The 17,078-nt window shown below is 42.4% G+C and overlaps 1 protein-coding gene across 1 annotated transcript; it reads left to right on the forward strand.

Moving 5' to 3' along the window:
• The first annotated feature begins 3,362 nt into the window (after window positions 1-3,362).
• Cnih1 (cornichon family member 1) lies at window positions 3,363-16,659 on the forward strand. The gene is made up of 5 exons (XM_034498495.2): window positions 3,363-3,562; window positions 7,358-7,426; window positions 11,404-11,516; window positions 12,756-12,899; window positions 15,773-16,659. The coding sequence occupies exons 1-5, from the start codon at window positions 3,482-3,484 to the stop codon at window positions 15,798-15,800; spliced, it is 435 nt and encodes a 144-aa protein (XP_034354386.1). The 5' UTR covers window positions 3,363-3,481; the 3' UTR covers window positions 15,801-16,659.
• Window positions 16,660-17,078: the final 419 nt, after the last annotated feature.

Genomic DNA, 17,078 nt, shown 5'->3' on the forward strand with positions numbered 1-17,078 from the left:
GTGCAGGCCATTCTCATTCAAACCACCATACACCACGTGTGACCTACTTCATCTAACTAAGCCACGAATATTGCCTTTTGCCACCTCCCAATAAGGCCACTGCACTAGTAAGGGAATCCACCGATACAATTATTTTCCCCAAAGCCCTACCTCTGAACACTGCTGGATCAGGAGCTAAGCCTTTAACACAGAAATCTTTTAGGGGACATTTAATATCCAAACTGTAACTAGGAGATTAGGGACAACCCCACCCTACCCGTTACCCTTCCTGGTCCCCCCAGTTTCATAGCTATTCTTTCCAATTCTATTTTATGACTTGGGCATATGTGTAGATTCCTGTGTTACCCACAGTCACTTGTAATTTCCAGGTAAGATCACTACCCCAAATACACAAAGCTCTTATGAGAGATTGGGGACTGTTGTCCTACAATATTCTTTGTGTTAGGAGGATGCTTATTCAAGGGCAGTTCCCCATCCTCCCAAAGCATTGTGTAATTGGGATGACGTGCCCCCACTATTGTTCTACCCCATGGGCATCCTGGAGCTCAGTGAGGGTAGATTCATATCAGTCCAAGACTTGCCCTTTTCTGTTACCTCCCAATCTTTAAACATCCTACTCCTGCTTCTCCAGACAGTGGAGGAATGACTTATGAGCCTTCTGGGCCAAATACAGATTGTCTTCTTGGTATGGCCTGAACTTGTGCCGACCAGAATGGCAAGCTAGTCTCCCACCTGGATGAACAGTGAAGTGTATCCTGTTGGTCGGTCGGTGGTAGCTGCAGACAGGCAAGGAAGAAAAAAAGCAAAAGAAAAACCAAGTCAGGCTACTAAGAGACTCCCTAGATTTTGGCGAGATGGCTAGTTCCAGCCGAGGTCTTGTACAGCCCTTTAAAACTGCTTAGGACAACCTTCCCTTCATCCGTTAACACTGGCATTACCTAGTCTGGGCAGAGACATTTCTCTGGTGTGTATGTGAACTGCTTTTGGACTTTTTCTGAGACTAGGGGCTTTGTAGGGTTTACCTCCTAGGTCCTCAGTGCCTAGCTGGTAGTGTGTAGCTATATGGGTTGGGGGTGGGGTGGGGGGGGGGGCGAAGCAATAGGTGATATAGAGGCAAAATGATGGATTCCTCCTTTGAGCCAAGGAGGAATAGAGAATGGAGAGACAAGATCAAAAGAGAGTGCGTTGGTCAGTCCTTTCCCCATAGCATTCAGCTTCATCTCTACATACAAGGAGAAGCAGGAACCTGGTGTGTACTACAAACACTCCTGTGTTTTGAGAGAGTTAATGTGAAGCCCAGATAATACTGGGAGCTGTTTGGACACGAGGCATAGACTGTTCACTGTTTGTAATGGCCCCCAAAACGTCAAGTAGACTGATTGTTTTTTTTTACTGCCTTGTTTATGGTAGATTGATTTAATTTGCTCTTGGCCCTCATGGTATTCTCCACAGTTTATCCAGTAGAACTTTTTGTGATGGTAGAAGTATCTTGTATGCACAGTAACTCAGTTATATGAATCACAGGAGGACATTGAGTGCTAGGAATATGACTAGTTTTTATTTTATGTGTGTGAGTGTTTTGCCTCCCTGTACTGTATGTGTGCAGTACCCGTGGGGGCCAGAAGAGGGCACCAGATTTCCCCAGACCTGAAGTGGTCCTCTTGCCTATCAGAAAAATACAATTTTCACATGCCATATGATCCTGGTGATACAGAATGTCACGCTCCAGTACCTTAGTAACATGTAGCTATTTGAAGTTCAGCTAAGGACTGGTGAGACGGATCAGTGGGCAGAGGCACTGGGCTAAGCCCCGCCCTCTGAGTTCCATCCCTGGAACAGTAGAACTGATTCCTGTAATTTGTTCACTGACCTATGCCTTGTGGTTGCACAGCCTCCAGGAATGGCTGGGGTGTCCACTGAATGGATAAAAGACAGATACACATACAGTTGGGGTCAGGTAGGCTGGGCTTTGTATGGAGAAAGTACAGCATCCAGGAAGCTTGGTGTGTGTATTATGTACAGAAACAGGGAGAAGGGGTTACTGCATATAGCTGAACCAGGAGGCAGATTTAATAAATCTTAGTAGGCGTAGTCTCTTCAGGCTGTGAATAGGGTGAGGTGGGATGGGGCTATGGTGGAAATTAAAATCCACACAGACCAGAGAAAGGTTTTCACCATTTCTTTGAGCCTGGGGTGTAACAGCATTTGCCATTTCCCCAGGGATCTGAGCCTTTAGTGCCCATGCCAGAAGCACACATTCTCCCAGAATCTCATTGACTCAGGGCTTCTTCTACTCACCACAAACCAGTGGGTGTGTGCTCACACAGTGAATGTCAACTTTAAAATAAATGTTAAACCATTAAAGTGATGCAGAATTTAAAGTTCAATTCCTTACCCATCTTAACTACTTTGTATTCACAAGTAGCCAGTGGCTGCTATGTTGGATGTATTCCAGTACAGCAGATGTCTACCACTGCAGAAAGTCTCAGACAGACTGGACATAACCCTCTAAACCATTCTACACAGTTTGCGCATGTGAACACATTTCAATGCCAATTTATCGTGTCTTTTTTGCTTAAAAGCCTTGAAGAGTTTTCCTTCCATTATTGTCAGCTAGTAGGTGATGACCTGGTCTTGTAGATTGCAGCCAGCATTAAAAATGAAACAAGTGCTGTTTTGTAGAAATTTTATTTTGATTTTGTTTCTTTCTTTCTTTCTTTCTTTCTTTTTTTTTTTTCCCACCACTGCCTTTCTAATTTGTGGTCTTTATGATGTTACAGGGTTGCAATGGGAAAAACAAAATCTTTGAAATCTTGTGATAAGCACAAATGTTTGAAAAGCTGGGGGAGGGGTCTGGGTGTGAACCTGAGCTCCTGAACTGAGCGTATTTTGCTGTCTGTGAATGTAGGTCTTAGTGCTCGGTCACAAAAGTTCCACTAACAGATCCGTTGCTGGTTGCATCTAAGACACATGGTTTTCCTTTTCTTTTTCCCTTTTCCACCTCTGGCCTTTGCTCATTCAAGCCATTTCCTGTATTACCAGCACTCCCTTCTCTTTTCCTGGGCTGGGTGCCTTTGACCATAGCATGAACAGGTCCCAGTTTACAGGGTTATAACAGCATTAGTTAGTCGCTCGTTTCTGGCAGTAGATTAAATCCTTTCAATACAGGCACTTTTAAAATCTACTTTTGCATTTCAAACAGAAGTCTAGTCTCTGGAACAAACTAGACATTCATTTAATGGCTATTCAAAGAGTAAAACTACAGAATGAAGGACAAATCAACTGTGCGGACAACAGAAGGGCCACGCAAACTCCGACCACCAGGAGGCGCTCGCGCAGGCGGCTCTCTGCGCAGGCGCGCCGGGCGGAGGCCGCGGCAGCGGTGGAGGCTGAGGCCGGGGGAAGTGAATGGTTTTACCCAGAGGGCCGTGCGCCGCCTTTCTCCGCTGGCCCCGGCGCGCCCGGCAGCTCCTCCCCGGCCATGGCGTTCACTTTCGCGGCCTTCTGCTATATGCTGGCGCTGCTGCTCACCGCCGCGCTCATCTTCTTCGCCATCTGGCACGTGAGTAGCCGGGGCAGGGGGAAAGAGGGCGAGCGGCAGCGCAGCCTCTTGCAGCTCCGGGCCGGCGTCTGCGCGGGGCCCTGGCTGCCGGCGCGCGCCAGGACGTGGCCGGGCTGCTAGGGCCGTGGACGCCGGGCTGCGCGCTCCCGGGCTAGGTGACCGGAGGGCCTGGCGTGCGGGGTCCCGGTGTCCACGCCGCCGCGTGCGGGAACAGGCCGCGCTCCGCTATTCGGGAGCAGGGCTGGGCGGGGCGGGCGGCACCCTGTCGACCCCGGGCCCGCGGAGTCTGGTTGTCCGCGTCCCCCATCGGGGAGGATGCCCAGTGCGCACCGAGCGGCGACTCTCGGCGTGAAGTTTTCCTAATTTTTATCCCTGAATTACCGATTGCCTTTTAAGGCTTCCTCGGAGCACGGCCAAAATCGGATAGTTATAAGCTACTTTAGCTGCATTTCCAACTCTGCTTTGCAGCACTCAGTGGGCAAATTTCTAGTAGAACACCGTGGTTCGGAGACGAGTTCCTGGTGAACTTTGAGGCAGCTTGGATTGATTACTTCGTTGGCCAGATCTCCGAGTTTTCCCTTTAAGTCATACTTGGATCGCGAGAGCTTTTCAGGAGACAGCCTCCCAAGCCACCTCTGTGGTCTGGGCTGCTTGACTTAGTAGAGGGAGTTTTAATTTGATTTTGAAAAAACTCAGAAACCTTCGGCTCCTCCTATGTCCTTGCAGGGTGGACATACATTCTTACTGTGCTCTGTCCCTGGTGACAGTTCTATTTGAGACAGAGAATTTGAGTGTCTCTACCGCTTAGCACCACTGAGAGAGCGCTCTGGAGATCAGCAGTCCTCAAAAGTTGAACTCATTTGTTAGTGCCCTCCCAGTACTTTCTGGAATAATAGCGTAATTTGAATGATGGGGCGGGTTCAACCTCCTGTGAATACTAAGTCAGGTTTCATCATCATCCTGTGCGTGATTTAACAGCAGCAGATTAAACTGTTGCAGAAGTCTCAGAAGTAGAGTGATAGACACCACGGGCCCCTTTTGCTAAGCAGTGTGATTGTATTTAGAGCCTGTCTGCCTGTGGCTGGGGAATGCTGAGGTCCGATGTTCACTGTGGCAGAAATAGCTGCTACTTCAGGAAGCTCATTAGTTGTAACCAAAGATTGAAGAGCATCTTCTGCTCTTTGTGGAACAGGAAGCTTAGGGTAGCTTAGGAATGTGAGCCGGCCCCACCGTTGTTTCAGATGAAGCTAAAGTGTCTGGCTCCTTTCCATCTGCAAATGTAACTTTAAGTCATTTGCTCTTTTTATAAATGTCCTCTGGGATGGTGAAGATTAATGGGAGAGAGCTGGGCACTTTCCCACATTTTCCACATTCTGGGTTTGGTTTAAGAAACACCTGCAAATAAAAAAAAATGGGTAATTTTATTAGAAAGGAGTGTGTCTAGATGAAATAGATAATTTTCAGTCCTGTTACAGGGTTAGAGAAAGTTGTAGCACAGGTGAGTGGAGCACTTTTAGGTTTAGGGATTCCTTAGTTCAGAGAACTACTATGCTTTTGGGGAAATAATTTTAAAGATACACCTGTTGTACATTATTAGAAACCTGTTCAGCAACCTTTTTACTCAAAAGATCCCTAGAAACCAATTGAAAGAAACTGTTCAATCTTAAAAGTTAGTTTTGACTAGGGATGTGCTCTCTTGGCAAAGTACCTGCCTAACATGCACAGACACCTACACTTCCTAGTACTGAATAAATCCCACCACATAAACTGGGCATGGGGTATAAATGTAAGCCCAGCATGGGGGGCATGGTGACAGGATCTCTGGAAGTCCTGAATTCCTTCTGTATTTGATTCTGAGTTACATGAAGTCCTGCCTTCAAAGATGGCTGTGTGTTAATTTGTTGTGTATTTGAAATTACCTGCTAAATACAAGTATTGCAGTTATGATTCTTGTCTTGAATTTCTGTTACTAAAGTAGACTTAGTATTCTGTACAGTGTGATGTAGCTGCCTGTTAATATTCATAACTGATCAAGCTTATGTCCTTCAAACTACACATTTATACTTTTAACATTTTTTTGTGTTAGAAATCAGTAACAAAGAAAATCCTTTTTGTTGAGTTCTGTACATTAAAATTTTTTAGACTAGTGTTTTTTTCTATTTTTAAAAGCTTCCTTTTGTTCAGTAATGTGCTGTACATTAATTAATATTTTAGACCCTGAGCCATAGTAATGTACAGAATAAAGTCTTTGCTGCTGTGAATATTAGATTTTTTAATCTTTTTTTTTTAACTTGAAATGATTTTATTTTTGCAATCCTAGAAATAATAGACTGATATGCTTAAAAGTCACATGGAAACTGGGGCTTTCCTGTGCTTACTGCACTCCTTGCTCTTCCCCCTCCTCTATGTGTGAGCTCTGGCATCTGTAAAAGATCACTTTCAGGCAAGTGAAAAGATATGGTGTAAATTGTCTAGCTGACTCCACACCTGGTTTAAGGCCCCATTTGTGCTGTTGTGGAATCCCTGGGGATTTCCTCAGAGCTTCAGTTCTACAGGTACCAGACACTCGAGTGCTGACAGCCAGCATAGCCTCTGGTTGAGCAAGAGGGCTTTGATTTTTAAAATATTAGTTTTTCAAGTAACTATTTATCTATTTATTTATTTATTTATTTATTTACATTTTAAAAATTAAAATGTAATTGTATCATTTCCCTCCATTTCTTTTTCTTCCTCCGTCTCCTCCCATGCCACCCCCTCTCAACTTCCTGGTCTCCTTGGATGTTATATTTTAATATTCAGCTATTTTTATCTCCTATTCCTGTTTAGAGATTTAGTACAGAAGGGTAGAAGATGTGCATCTTACACACTTCTAGAGAGTAAGAGAGACCTGTGCTCTTCTGAAACCAAGGACTGAGAAGTGAGCACAAGGAAAGCTAGGAGTGAAATAGCAGTGCACATCTAAAGACAAGAGAGGCAGTGTGGCTGGCGGCACCAACGGAAGGGTCCCCACGAACCCTCTGCCTTGACTCCTGACACCTGAGTTAATGCTGCAGGTGGTACGGATCTCCACCTTTGAGTCTGAAGTCATCTTAACCTTGAAGGTCTGTGTAAGGGTATTGAGACACAGGCTTACAATTATGTTCTCCTAGAAGCATGGGCAAACTCAGCTTCATCAGTGTGTGCAGTTGGTCATAAATTGAATTGTTTGTGTCCACTCTAGAGTCCCAGGGTACTGAGCCATGGGAGAAGGCTGCACAGACAAGTGGTCTTTCTCCCTGAAGCCACACACTTCACTGGGGCAGACAGGCATGCATGCGCATATAGTGTTCAGAGTGGAAGATGCCATGCTGCTGGGTTACAAGAGAAGAGATGCAGACAAGTATACAGTAATCTCTGCCCAAAGAAAACGGGGAACAGCTACAGAAGCGGGGGTCAGGATGAGGAAAACTTTGCATAGATAGCTGTATGAGTAGGAAAAGCTCATGTCACATAGAGAAAGCAACTTGCCTAGAAGCATTGGGTAAACAGCAGTTAAGGTCACAGTGTGTGCAGATCATGTAGTCATGCTTGGTGTGGTCATGATGTAGCCATGATGTAGGCAATGGTGTGGTCATGATGACATGTCTTCAGGTCTTGAATTTGATTCTCATTCTTTTTAGCACATTCGAGTAACTGTGTAGATCAGTACTGAAATGTTACACTTTGGTTTATTCAGTGATGTTTCTATGGTTGGGCCAGGCTTGTTGCTGCTTTCTATTAAAGTGAGTGGTCCTAACTGTTGTAATTCTGTTTTAGATCATAGCATTTGATGAGCTGAAGACTGATTACAAGAACCCTATAGACCAGTGTAATACCCTGAACCCTGTAAGTTAATGATACCGCTTTTATCTTTAGATTTTAAAAACTTACTTGCTTTTAACTTGTTATAACTTTAAAAAGGCCATTAGTCTTGGTAGCATGATATATCTCAATGTTTTGAAGTAGGCAGAATAAAGTTCTCTTTCGTGTTACACTTGACTGTTGTGTTATTAATCTGCCAGAGATCTTGTCAGCTGTCATACTAACATTCTTCCAATCTGCTTTTTACATTGTCGGCCAAAGACAGTTGAAAAGGTCAAAAAGATTAAAAGAGTCAAAATTGCACTAAAGGTGTGTACTGCTTTTTAGTTGAATGTTTTAATGCCACATCATCTGGTGGGGAGGGCTAGGGCATTCGTCTCTGTATTGTTCTGCTCAGTGTGCTTGTTCACATGCCTGTTGAGGTTTATGATTTCATGAAACTTCACATTTTATGCAAATGTTTGCTTGCTGGCCCAGTCAAGTAGGGAAAGCTGTTAAATGCTTATGCATTTTTATGTTACAGCCATAGGCACATCTATATTAAATTACTTAGCACAATGTTTAAAAGTTGGTCAATATAAAATGACATTAATAGTGGGGAAATTATTCTCAGCCTGTGACTTAGACACGTGGACTGTAGTGTGGACTTACCTGCCATATCTAGTTTCAGCTTTGGTTATGTTTAGTGGAAACTGGTTTGTGCTTGCAGCTGCTCGCTTAGCCTTCGTTTCAGCTCTGTGCTTGGATCTCAGAATCTTGTTTGTGGGGATGCTATCTTTTGGTATCTTTTGGTCTCAAGATGCCAGAATTTTGTAGCTAGAAGTTTGTATACAAGTGTCTATGTGGTTATTTCTAGTATATTGTATCTACCTCAATTTCTAAAACAGGTTTGTTGTTGGCCTGTGATAGATTTATTGATAATGTGGCTCCACTGTGTTTTGGGTTGATTTTTAAACTCATTTTTGGTATCTGAAGGAAGATTCTTCTCTGGTCCGTAGGTTTGATTTTGCCTGATTGGCCAGAAGCTAAAGAGTTGCTTGTGATAAAGCAACAGATTAGGAAGCAGCAGCTGACCCTGAAAGCTACTGCAAGACAGTGAGGAGACCATGGCCCTGGCATCCCAAGGCTCTGGCTTGGACAAGCCCCCAAAGCTAGCTTGCTACTTTATCTTTGTTTTCCAGGTAAATGGAGACCTTTTACAGTAAGACTATGTAGGAACATCTACAAGTTTCAATATACTGGCTTCCCTGCTTGTAGGAAGAAAAACTGAGAAGATGCTTTTTGGTTGGAAAGTAGCAGGTGTGCACTCTAGAACATCTTTGCCCCGGTCATTAAAACCAGTTGTCAAGAAGTCAGGAAACTGGGATTTTAAGTTGTTAGTAATATTCTGTGTTCTCTGGCAGTTTGTCATGTCAAATACTGAAGTGATGAGGTCAGAGCTAAGTCAAGTGAGCACCTCTCTGGGCGCCAGGCTCTGCACAGAAGTGTTTTCCCTGGAGCATTTGGTTCAGGTACCTGAATAGTTCTCATGAGTGGGACACTAGGTTGAGTTTCTCTGTGAGGTCTAGGTACTCTGACCATGGCTAATAATGTCAGAGAGGTTAAGGCAGAGACCATAGTTATAAACTACACAGCCTGATGTTTTCCTAATTTATTTAACTTTAAGGGAGACATTTTATTGTAGCAGATAGTGTGTGTTTTCTGGCTTTTCTTAATGGAAAGCAATTCATACTGAGAAAAGACAAGTGCTTGAGCTCCAGGAGGGGAGGCCATTGTTCCAGCCCAGTGAGTTGGATTTGGATAGGGTGCCGATGATTGGCTGAAGAGCAGTGCATCTGACAGTTTTCCCTATTGAAATTTGTTTTACAGTTCTGCCAAAGTATGGGGGAAGACAAGTATTTTTAAAACTGAAAACTTAAGAAGGGAATATAGTTTTTCATGGTTCAGTACTCATTATTTCAGCCATGTTTTGCATGAATTATTTTTTTCTGGATACTAGGCTTTATATGACCTTTGGGTTGTAAATAGAATGAGTTTTGTGGTAACTGAATGATTGAAAATCTCTGATTTTAGCCAGGTGGTGGTGGTGCATGCCTTTATTTAATCTTAGCACTTGGGAGGCAGAGACAGCTATGAGTTCAAGGCCAGTTTTGTCCACAAAGCAAAGTTCTAGGAAAACCAACAGCCAAGACTCTGAAGGACCCTGTATCTGCAACCCCCCCCAAAAAAAAAAGAAAAAGAGAGAGAGAGAGAGAGAGAGAGAGAGAGAGAGAGAGGAGAGAGAGAGAGGAAAGACAGACAGACAGAAGGAAAGAAAGAAAGAAAAGTTCTGATTTTGGTGAGAAGCACATAAAGAAAGTTTCTGGACATTTTTGAGAAGCGGACAGGTAGAAGCTGCAGGGCCTGTGGTAGCGCTCCCTGAGGACGAGTTAGGAGCATTGGCAGTGTGATTCTCAAGTTTCCCCCTTCACCTCAGTCTAAGTTGATGGCAAAGCAGTCAGTTTTGTTGGGTCTCAGGCTTTAGAGCTGAGGTAGGCTTGTAGGAGTTTAAAGCAGCGGACTGTCATTTAAGCTGACCCTGTGGAAGTGGTTCCCGTGAAGGTTGTGGGGTGTGTTTTCTTGTCTATTGTGGTTGGACTTAGAGTTTTAAAGATGTCTTAGATAAACATTTGACCTTAAATTAAAGGTCTATATCATATATACTTACATATGCATATGTGGAGCTTATCTTAATTATTTATCATATTGCTTAAATTTGTAGAAAATACCAGGTTAGTGACTTAGTTGGCTCTTCTAGGATTTTATTTAAAATAATGTTCATTAAAATGTTGATACTGGGTTGGGGATAAGCTCAGTGGAAGAGTGATTGGCTAGAATGTGATTGTGGGTTTGATTTCCAGAGCCGGGGAAAATTAGTTGGCCATATGGCTTTGTACTGGAAAAGTAGTTTGGGAACTTTTAGAAGAGGCTTGAGCATGCAGGGTGATTTGACTACTTCTGGATCTGTGTGTGGCCTACTCTCAGGAAGGACCTGATTTACACTGTTTTAACTTGCTGTGAAGCCAGTTGATAAGTAGGGTTTTGCATCTGTGACTTAGGGATTTTGGCTAGAATTGTCATCAAACAGTTTTGATGTTTTATTTAATAATGCGTTAGATTAGATTGAGCCATTTAGGATAAAAAATGTTTAAACAAGTCATTAAGTCTTCATCATTTTATAAATGCATGTATGCCATTTGAATGAATTTTTCCTCACTACTTATCAAAAGGCTTGTTTTCTTTTGTGTTTTGAGTTCATGGTCTTTTACCATGAAGCGTTTTGTAGATAGGCAAGTAGAGGGGAACCCAAAGGCAGAGTGACAATGGGAACTCTGGAACCTGGCAATCCCTTTCATGGTTACGAGTTGTGACTTTTCCCTCCTGCATTGCAGAAAGTGTGTCTCTCGCATTGTGTGCCTCAGTGTCCTCCCCAGCTGTGCTGAGATGTTGGCGGTTGGCTTTCCATTGAATAACTTGGGGGAAAGTGATATGACTTGCTAAATATTGTACATGTAGCATTCTTGGTTTTGTTAAAGGCTTAAAAACACATAAACTTAAAAATGGGAGATTGTTTTGTAGATTTTTTTTATCATGTTGCATGTGCTCAGGTTATTTCATTTTTGAATTATTATTACTGAGTGATGGAAATAAAAGCATTCTACTTTACCTACAAGTAATTAAACAATCTGGATGGTAATCGCAATTTAATTTGCTGCTCTAAGAATTTGAGTTTTAAATTTCTCATCTTACTTTTCTAGTGAAAGCTTCTTATCCTCTGGCCAGTTTGCTTATAATCATACTTTGGTAAAAAGCCAGATATGGAGATAACACTCAGTAGCATCGTTGATTTCTGATTCTAAGAAAATAGTGATGTTTTTAAGTGGAAACTTGGTTGCCACTTGCTTTGCAGATGAGCAGCTGTCAGGCTGAGCACTGTGATAATGGCCTGTGTTTCCTTCCAGCTTGTGCTTCCAGAGTACCTCATCCATGCTTTCTTCTGTGTCATGTTTCTCTGTGCAGCAGAGTGGCTTACCCTGGGCCTCAATATGCCCCTTTTGGCATACCATATTTGGAGGTAATATTTAAATACATTTAAAATATATCCTTAATTAAATTTTAATTTTGCTGTGATTGATATAGTCATCATTGATACTGTGTGTCTACATGAAGGTTGAAAGTTATTTAGCACTGACTCAGCCCAGGTCAGTAAGCAGGGAGCTCTCAGTACCCTTGCAGGACTTCGTTATTCCTCAAAGGACCTTAGTCATGGTTCCACACACAAGTCTGATGTGTACAGCCAAGTGAATTTACATCTAAGTGAATTTTCATGCACACATGTACATATAAATTCACACAGATTAAGATATAGCACTTCTAGCCCTCAGAACACTTCCTGAGCCAAGTATCAAGTTATTACCCCCAGGCCTTATGCCCATTTTAAACTTAATATAGATCAAGATGTACAATGTATATCTTTTTCATGCTTACTTTATACTCTAAAGCATTTAACTATTTCATAGAGAGAACTAGATTACATAGGTTTATATAGTTAATGTCTGACCCACATAGAGTTTTTCTCTCCCTCCCCATAAGTTGAAAGCTTTGTTTTAAATGGGTATGTCAGAATCTCATACCTCTCTCTTTTAGAAAACATATTAAAGACTATTTTGGTATAAAGTACTACTATGTCTGGAACTGAATGAACCTTTTCAGAAGAACTCCTCGTGGTAGAAAGGGAAGGGATGCAGAGCAGGTGCAGGATGGACACTGGGGCTCTGGTTGAAGGTCCTGTCCCTTCTAGACATGGAAAGTTATGTTGAGATAAAATGTTAAGACACCTCAGGCTGCAGAGATGGCTCAGCGTTAAGAGCTCCAGCTGTTCTTCTAGAAGACCTGGATTCAGTTCCTAGCATCCACATGGTAGCTTACAATGGTCTGTAGATCTAGTTTCAGAGGATCTGATACCCCCTTCTGGCCTCTGTGGGCACTGCATGCACATGGTGCACGTGCATACATGCAGGCAACACACTCATACACATAAAAGTAAATCTGAAAGGAAGGAAGCAAGAAAGAAAACACCTGAGTTTCTGTTTTTACTGGATTTCTGAAATCTAAGAGACCGTATGTGATCTGTATGGCTGTCTTATGGTCTTTAGTTTTAAGATTAAGATGGTAAAAGTAAGTTTGTATCTGCAAGCAAAGATGTGCCCCATGTCTGGAGCACCAATCCCTGTAGCAAATGCTAGAGAAGAAAGACCCTCCCCATCTGAGGGCCATTACCCTTCCCATATGCTAATGGCTGTGTCTGTTTCAGGTATATGAGTAGACCAGTGATGAGTGGCCCAGGCCTCTATGACCCGACGACCATCATGAATGCAGACATTCTAGCCTACTGTCAGAAGGAAGGGTGGTGCAAACTAGCTTTTTACCTTCTAGCATTTTTTTACTACCTATACGGGTAAGTTTGAAATGAGAAGTGAAGGCGTGATTAGGCCTTGTGCCTCACCGTGTACAGACTTCAGCACCTTGTAGAGTAACTTGCTGCCTTAAATGGGGAAAGTAATGGCATGGTGCCAGCAGCCCCCATGCAGGCATATGTCTGGCCTGCAAGTAGCATGAAGCCAATGTCAGGAAGTGGGTCAGAGTACTGATTCCTCCTTGTAGGCACACTGTTGGTAAAGAATAATCCATTTCCATGATGTAATGGTATCGAGAGGTTAGGGTTGCATGGGTTTATAAAAGCGTATTGCATATCATATTTGGAGTTAATATTTAGATATACTTTAAATGACTTTATCATCTTTCCAGATAGTTTTCAACTGCTCACTGTATGGTTTTTAACAAACTGTGTCCTGCCCTTAGTTTTCTGACATGCTTGATCTAAGTGAAATGAGCAAGGTGGCCCTGGGTCAGGCTGCTGGTGTCATCCTTCTTTAGGCTTTCTCAGCTTCTGTACGTAGGTACCCTGGACTGGACCATTCTATCCTGTGTGGCACTTTTATAGGTTGTGGGTATTCAGCAACACCTCTGACCTTTACCCACAAGATTATAGTGGCACCCCTAAACCTTCTCAGTCAAGACAACCATAGGTGTTTCTAGGTGTTGCCAACTGCATTGTGTGGCACAAGTGCAGTAGTTGTGAACCAGTGTTGTAGGTATAGCACATAAAATCAGATGTGCCAGGTATGGCCACATGGCAGAGGCAGGAAACTGCTTGAGGCTCACAAGTCTCAGTGACCCTGTCTCAGGAACAGCAATGGAAAAGCATTCAGATGTGTGTGCATGAAGCTAGAAAAGGTTTGCTCAGGCTCAGGAAGGCCCAGGAGCTTGAAGACAGCTGGGACAGTTTTACACTTCTTTCTTCTTTTGTTTCAGAGTACCCTATGTCAGCAGACTAGCATGGGACCCGGTAAAGTGCAGTGAGAACTTTTCTTTATACTGTATAACAGTACTGTAGAGGTCTCATCTTTTAATTTTCAAGTTTTTTTTCTTTTTTTTTTCTTTTTTTCTTTTTTTTAAATTTAGTTATACTGGGGCAGGAAAGATGGCTCAGCAGTTAAGGATCCTGGCAGCTGCCTTCCTGAGGACCCGCCTGGTTCTCAGCACCCACATGGAGGTTCATAGCCATCTGTAACTCCAGTTCCAGGGCATTCGATGCCTTCTTCTGGCCTTTGAGGGTACTGCACACATGTGGTGCATAGACAAACATGCAGGCAAAACACCCAGACACATAAAATAATAGAAATCCTAAAAATGAGCTATTTTAAGTTGAAATAATTAAGCTTCTATATACATTTATTATCTGTTAAGCTTCTATTCATATTTGTCTCTATATTATCCTGGTTTCCATTATAGACAAGGACAAAGGAAGTTTGCGTTGTGAAGTTGTCTTACGTGCACCTAGAGATGAAGGATAGTTAATAGGCTCTGTCTTTTTGGTTGTGACACTCACCTTTAAGGCTGCACCATCTCAGCTGTGACAAGATTTTGAATGGTGAAATTCTACCTGTTTTTCAATTTCTTCCTGATTTTCATGTTCTTTATTTTTATTATTATTATTATTATTATTATTATTATTATTATTAGCTAACTTCTAGATACTCCTGGAATGTAGTAGGCATTTAAAATATACTTCTGAAAGAGCAAACCTGTGTAAATAGTTGCATTGGAGATGCACATTTGTGAAGAATGTTCCCCAGGCCATGAAGGCATGGAGCTTTTCTTGTTTTAAAATTGGGGCTGGAGAGATGGCTCAGAGGTTAAGAGCACTGGCTGTTCTTCCAAAGGTCCTGAGTTCAATTCCCAGCAACTACATGGTGGCTCACAGCCATCTATAATGAGATCTGGTGCCCTCTTCTGGCTTGTGGGCATATATGCAGGCAGAACACTGTATACATAATAAATAAATTAAAAAAAAAAAAAAAAAAAAAGAACCATTTTTCAAATCCAGGCACCTACATGTTGGTTCACAACTGCCCGTAACTCCTGTCCCATTTGTATCTGACATTCTCTTTAGGCTTCTAAAGCCTCGGCAACCCTGTGGGGCACAGATATAAGTACACACAAAATAACTATATGTGTAAAAATAAATTAAAAAAATAAAAATTAAAATTGTCCACGTTTCCACATGTGCTCAGCTCTTAGCTTCATTTGGAGATAAGAATGTGCACTTTGCACCATCCCCTGTGCCTCTCTTTCTTTTTAAAGTTTTTTGTTTTGATTTTCTGAAAATTCCATGTACTATATTTTGGTCACATTTCCTCTCTCCTGGCTCCTCCCAGTGCCTCTGTAATGTCACTGTGATATAGAATGGCGCTTGGCACTTAGTGAGCCTAAATCACATATGGCTGTCCCTTGGCAGGCTGCACACCTTTGCTGTCCCCATTTCTGTTGCCTAGAGCCGTTTAGTAGGCTATGATTGGGATGTTCCTCGTTTGACCATTTCCTTGCATAAAATGGGACCAGTGACAGCTCTGGCCACCTGAGGCTGCTCGAAGAGCTGAGTGAGATCATGTCCATGAAGGACCTAACAGCTGTGGCACAGACCACATCTCCAGAGATGCTCCCTCCTGCTGTTAGGTGCTGCTCCCGAGTGATGTTTGCATCGCTTCTGTGAGCTCTGGTTCTCACTAGTGTTCAGCTGCATTATTCAGCTTGCTAAAACGGAAAAGAAATAGGGGCAGTAGGCAGCTGTCCATGCTAGTTTAAATCACTGTCAGCATGTCAGTGGTCTTCCTGTGACGGTGACAGTATGTGTGAGCTGGCTGTGTAAAGCGGCTGTATAAGGTCTATATGACTTGTTGTAATTAACAGCTTCTCTCTTTGTTTCAGCATGATCTATGTTCTGGTGAGCTCCTAGAACAACACAGAAGAATTGGTCCAGTTAAGTGCATGCAAAACGCCACCAATGAAGGGATTCTATCCAGCAAGGTCCTGTTTCCAAGAGTAGCCTATGGAATCTGATCAGTTACTTTAAAAAATGACTTCTTATTTTTTAAATGTCTCCACATTTTTTGCTTGTGGAAAGACTGTTTTCATATGTTCTACTTGGATAAAGAATTTAAATGGAATTACGTATAAATTAATATAAAATGATTACCTCTGGTGTTGACAGGTTGAACTTGCACTCTTAAGGAACAGCCATAACCCTCCAAGTGATTGCATTCATTACTGACCACCCTCAGTCCGTTGGAAGCTTTGCTTAGAGGACTTGGTGGGCTCATTTTGGTTTTATTGAAATGCCATCTAAATATAAATTAGCTGTAGATATGAGGTGCTTCTGGTGAACTGAAAGTGTATATCTGACTCGTGGGGAACATCGTAGGTTCCCCACTTATCACTGTAGATGATTATATATGGACACAACAGTAAGAAGAGTGGGATCTTGTTCCCTGTTGACTTGAATATTATCCCTATGTATTGCATGAGAGGGGTCCTCCTCATTCCATCAGAGTAATACACTTGCTTTAATTCTTAAGCCTAAGTGATATAAACATGCTGAATTACCTGTAAAGAATGCACTTAAAGCTATTCTAAATGGGTTTTTATTTGTAAGACATTATTTACTAAGAAACTGGTTATATTAATGCTTACTGTTCTAATCCAGTGGTCAAGGTATTAAGAATTTGCAAGTACTTTAGATTTTCAAAAATGAATGAGAGAACTGTGTAACCGCCCCGCTGTTCCTTCAGTGCAACACAATAAAACTCTGAAATGAAGATGCTTTGCTGTGCATTGTTTTGAACTACTTCTCAAACCCACTCAATCCGTCATAATAAAACACATAATATTGTCATTTCTAGAAGTAAATTATTGTCTATTTCCTTAAATGTAATATTGAAGAGTTTTGAATGCCCAGGCCCATCACTGTTATTTGATAAAATTCTCACCCTCTGCCGGCACAGCTCCGTCATCCTCTCACTGATTCTGTAGTTCCTGGGATGTATGCCGTCTTAAGTGCTGTGGTTTGTGTTCTGAAGCCACCCCCTGCATCTGAGCTTTGGCTGCTGCTTGTGAGGCACACATTTGCTTACATGTACACAGGCAGTCTTAGAATGAGGGCAAAGGCAGCTGGACGTGTTGTAAGTAGTTTACAAGTTTCTTCAGCAAATGATAAAAGACAGCTAATTTGTAGAGA

This window comes from Arvicanthis niloticus, chromosome 3, assembly GCF_011762505.2.
Source record: "Arvicanthis niloticus isolate mArvNil1 chromosome 3, mArvNil1.pat.X, whole genome shotgun sequence".
Lineage (NCBI taxonomy): Eukaryota > Metazoa > Chordata > Mammalia > Rodentia > Muridae > Arvicanthis > Arvicanthis niloticus.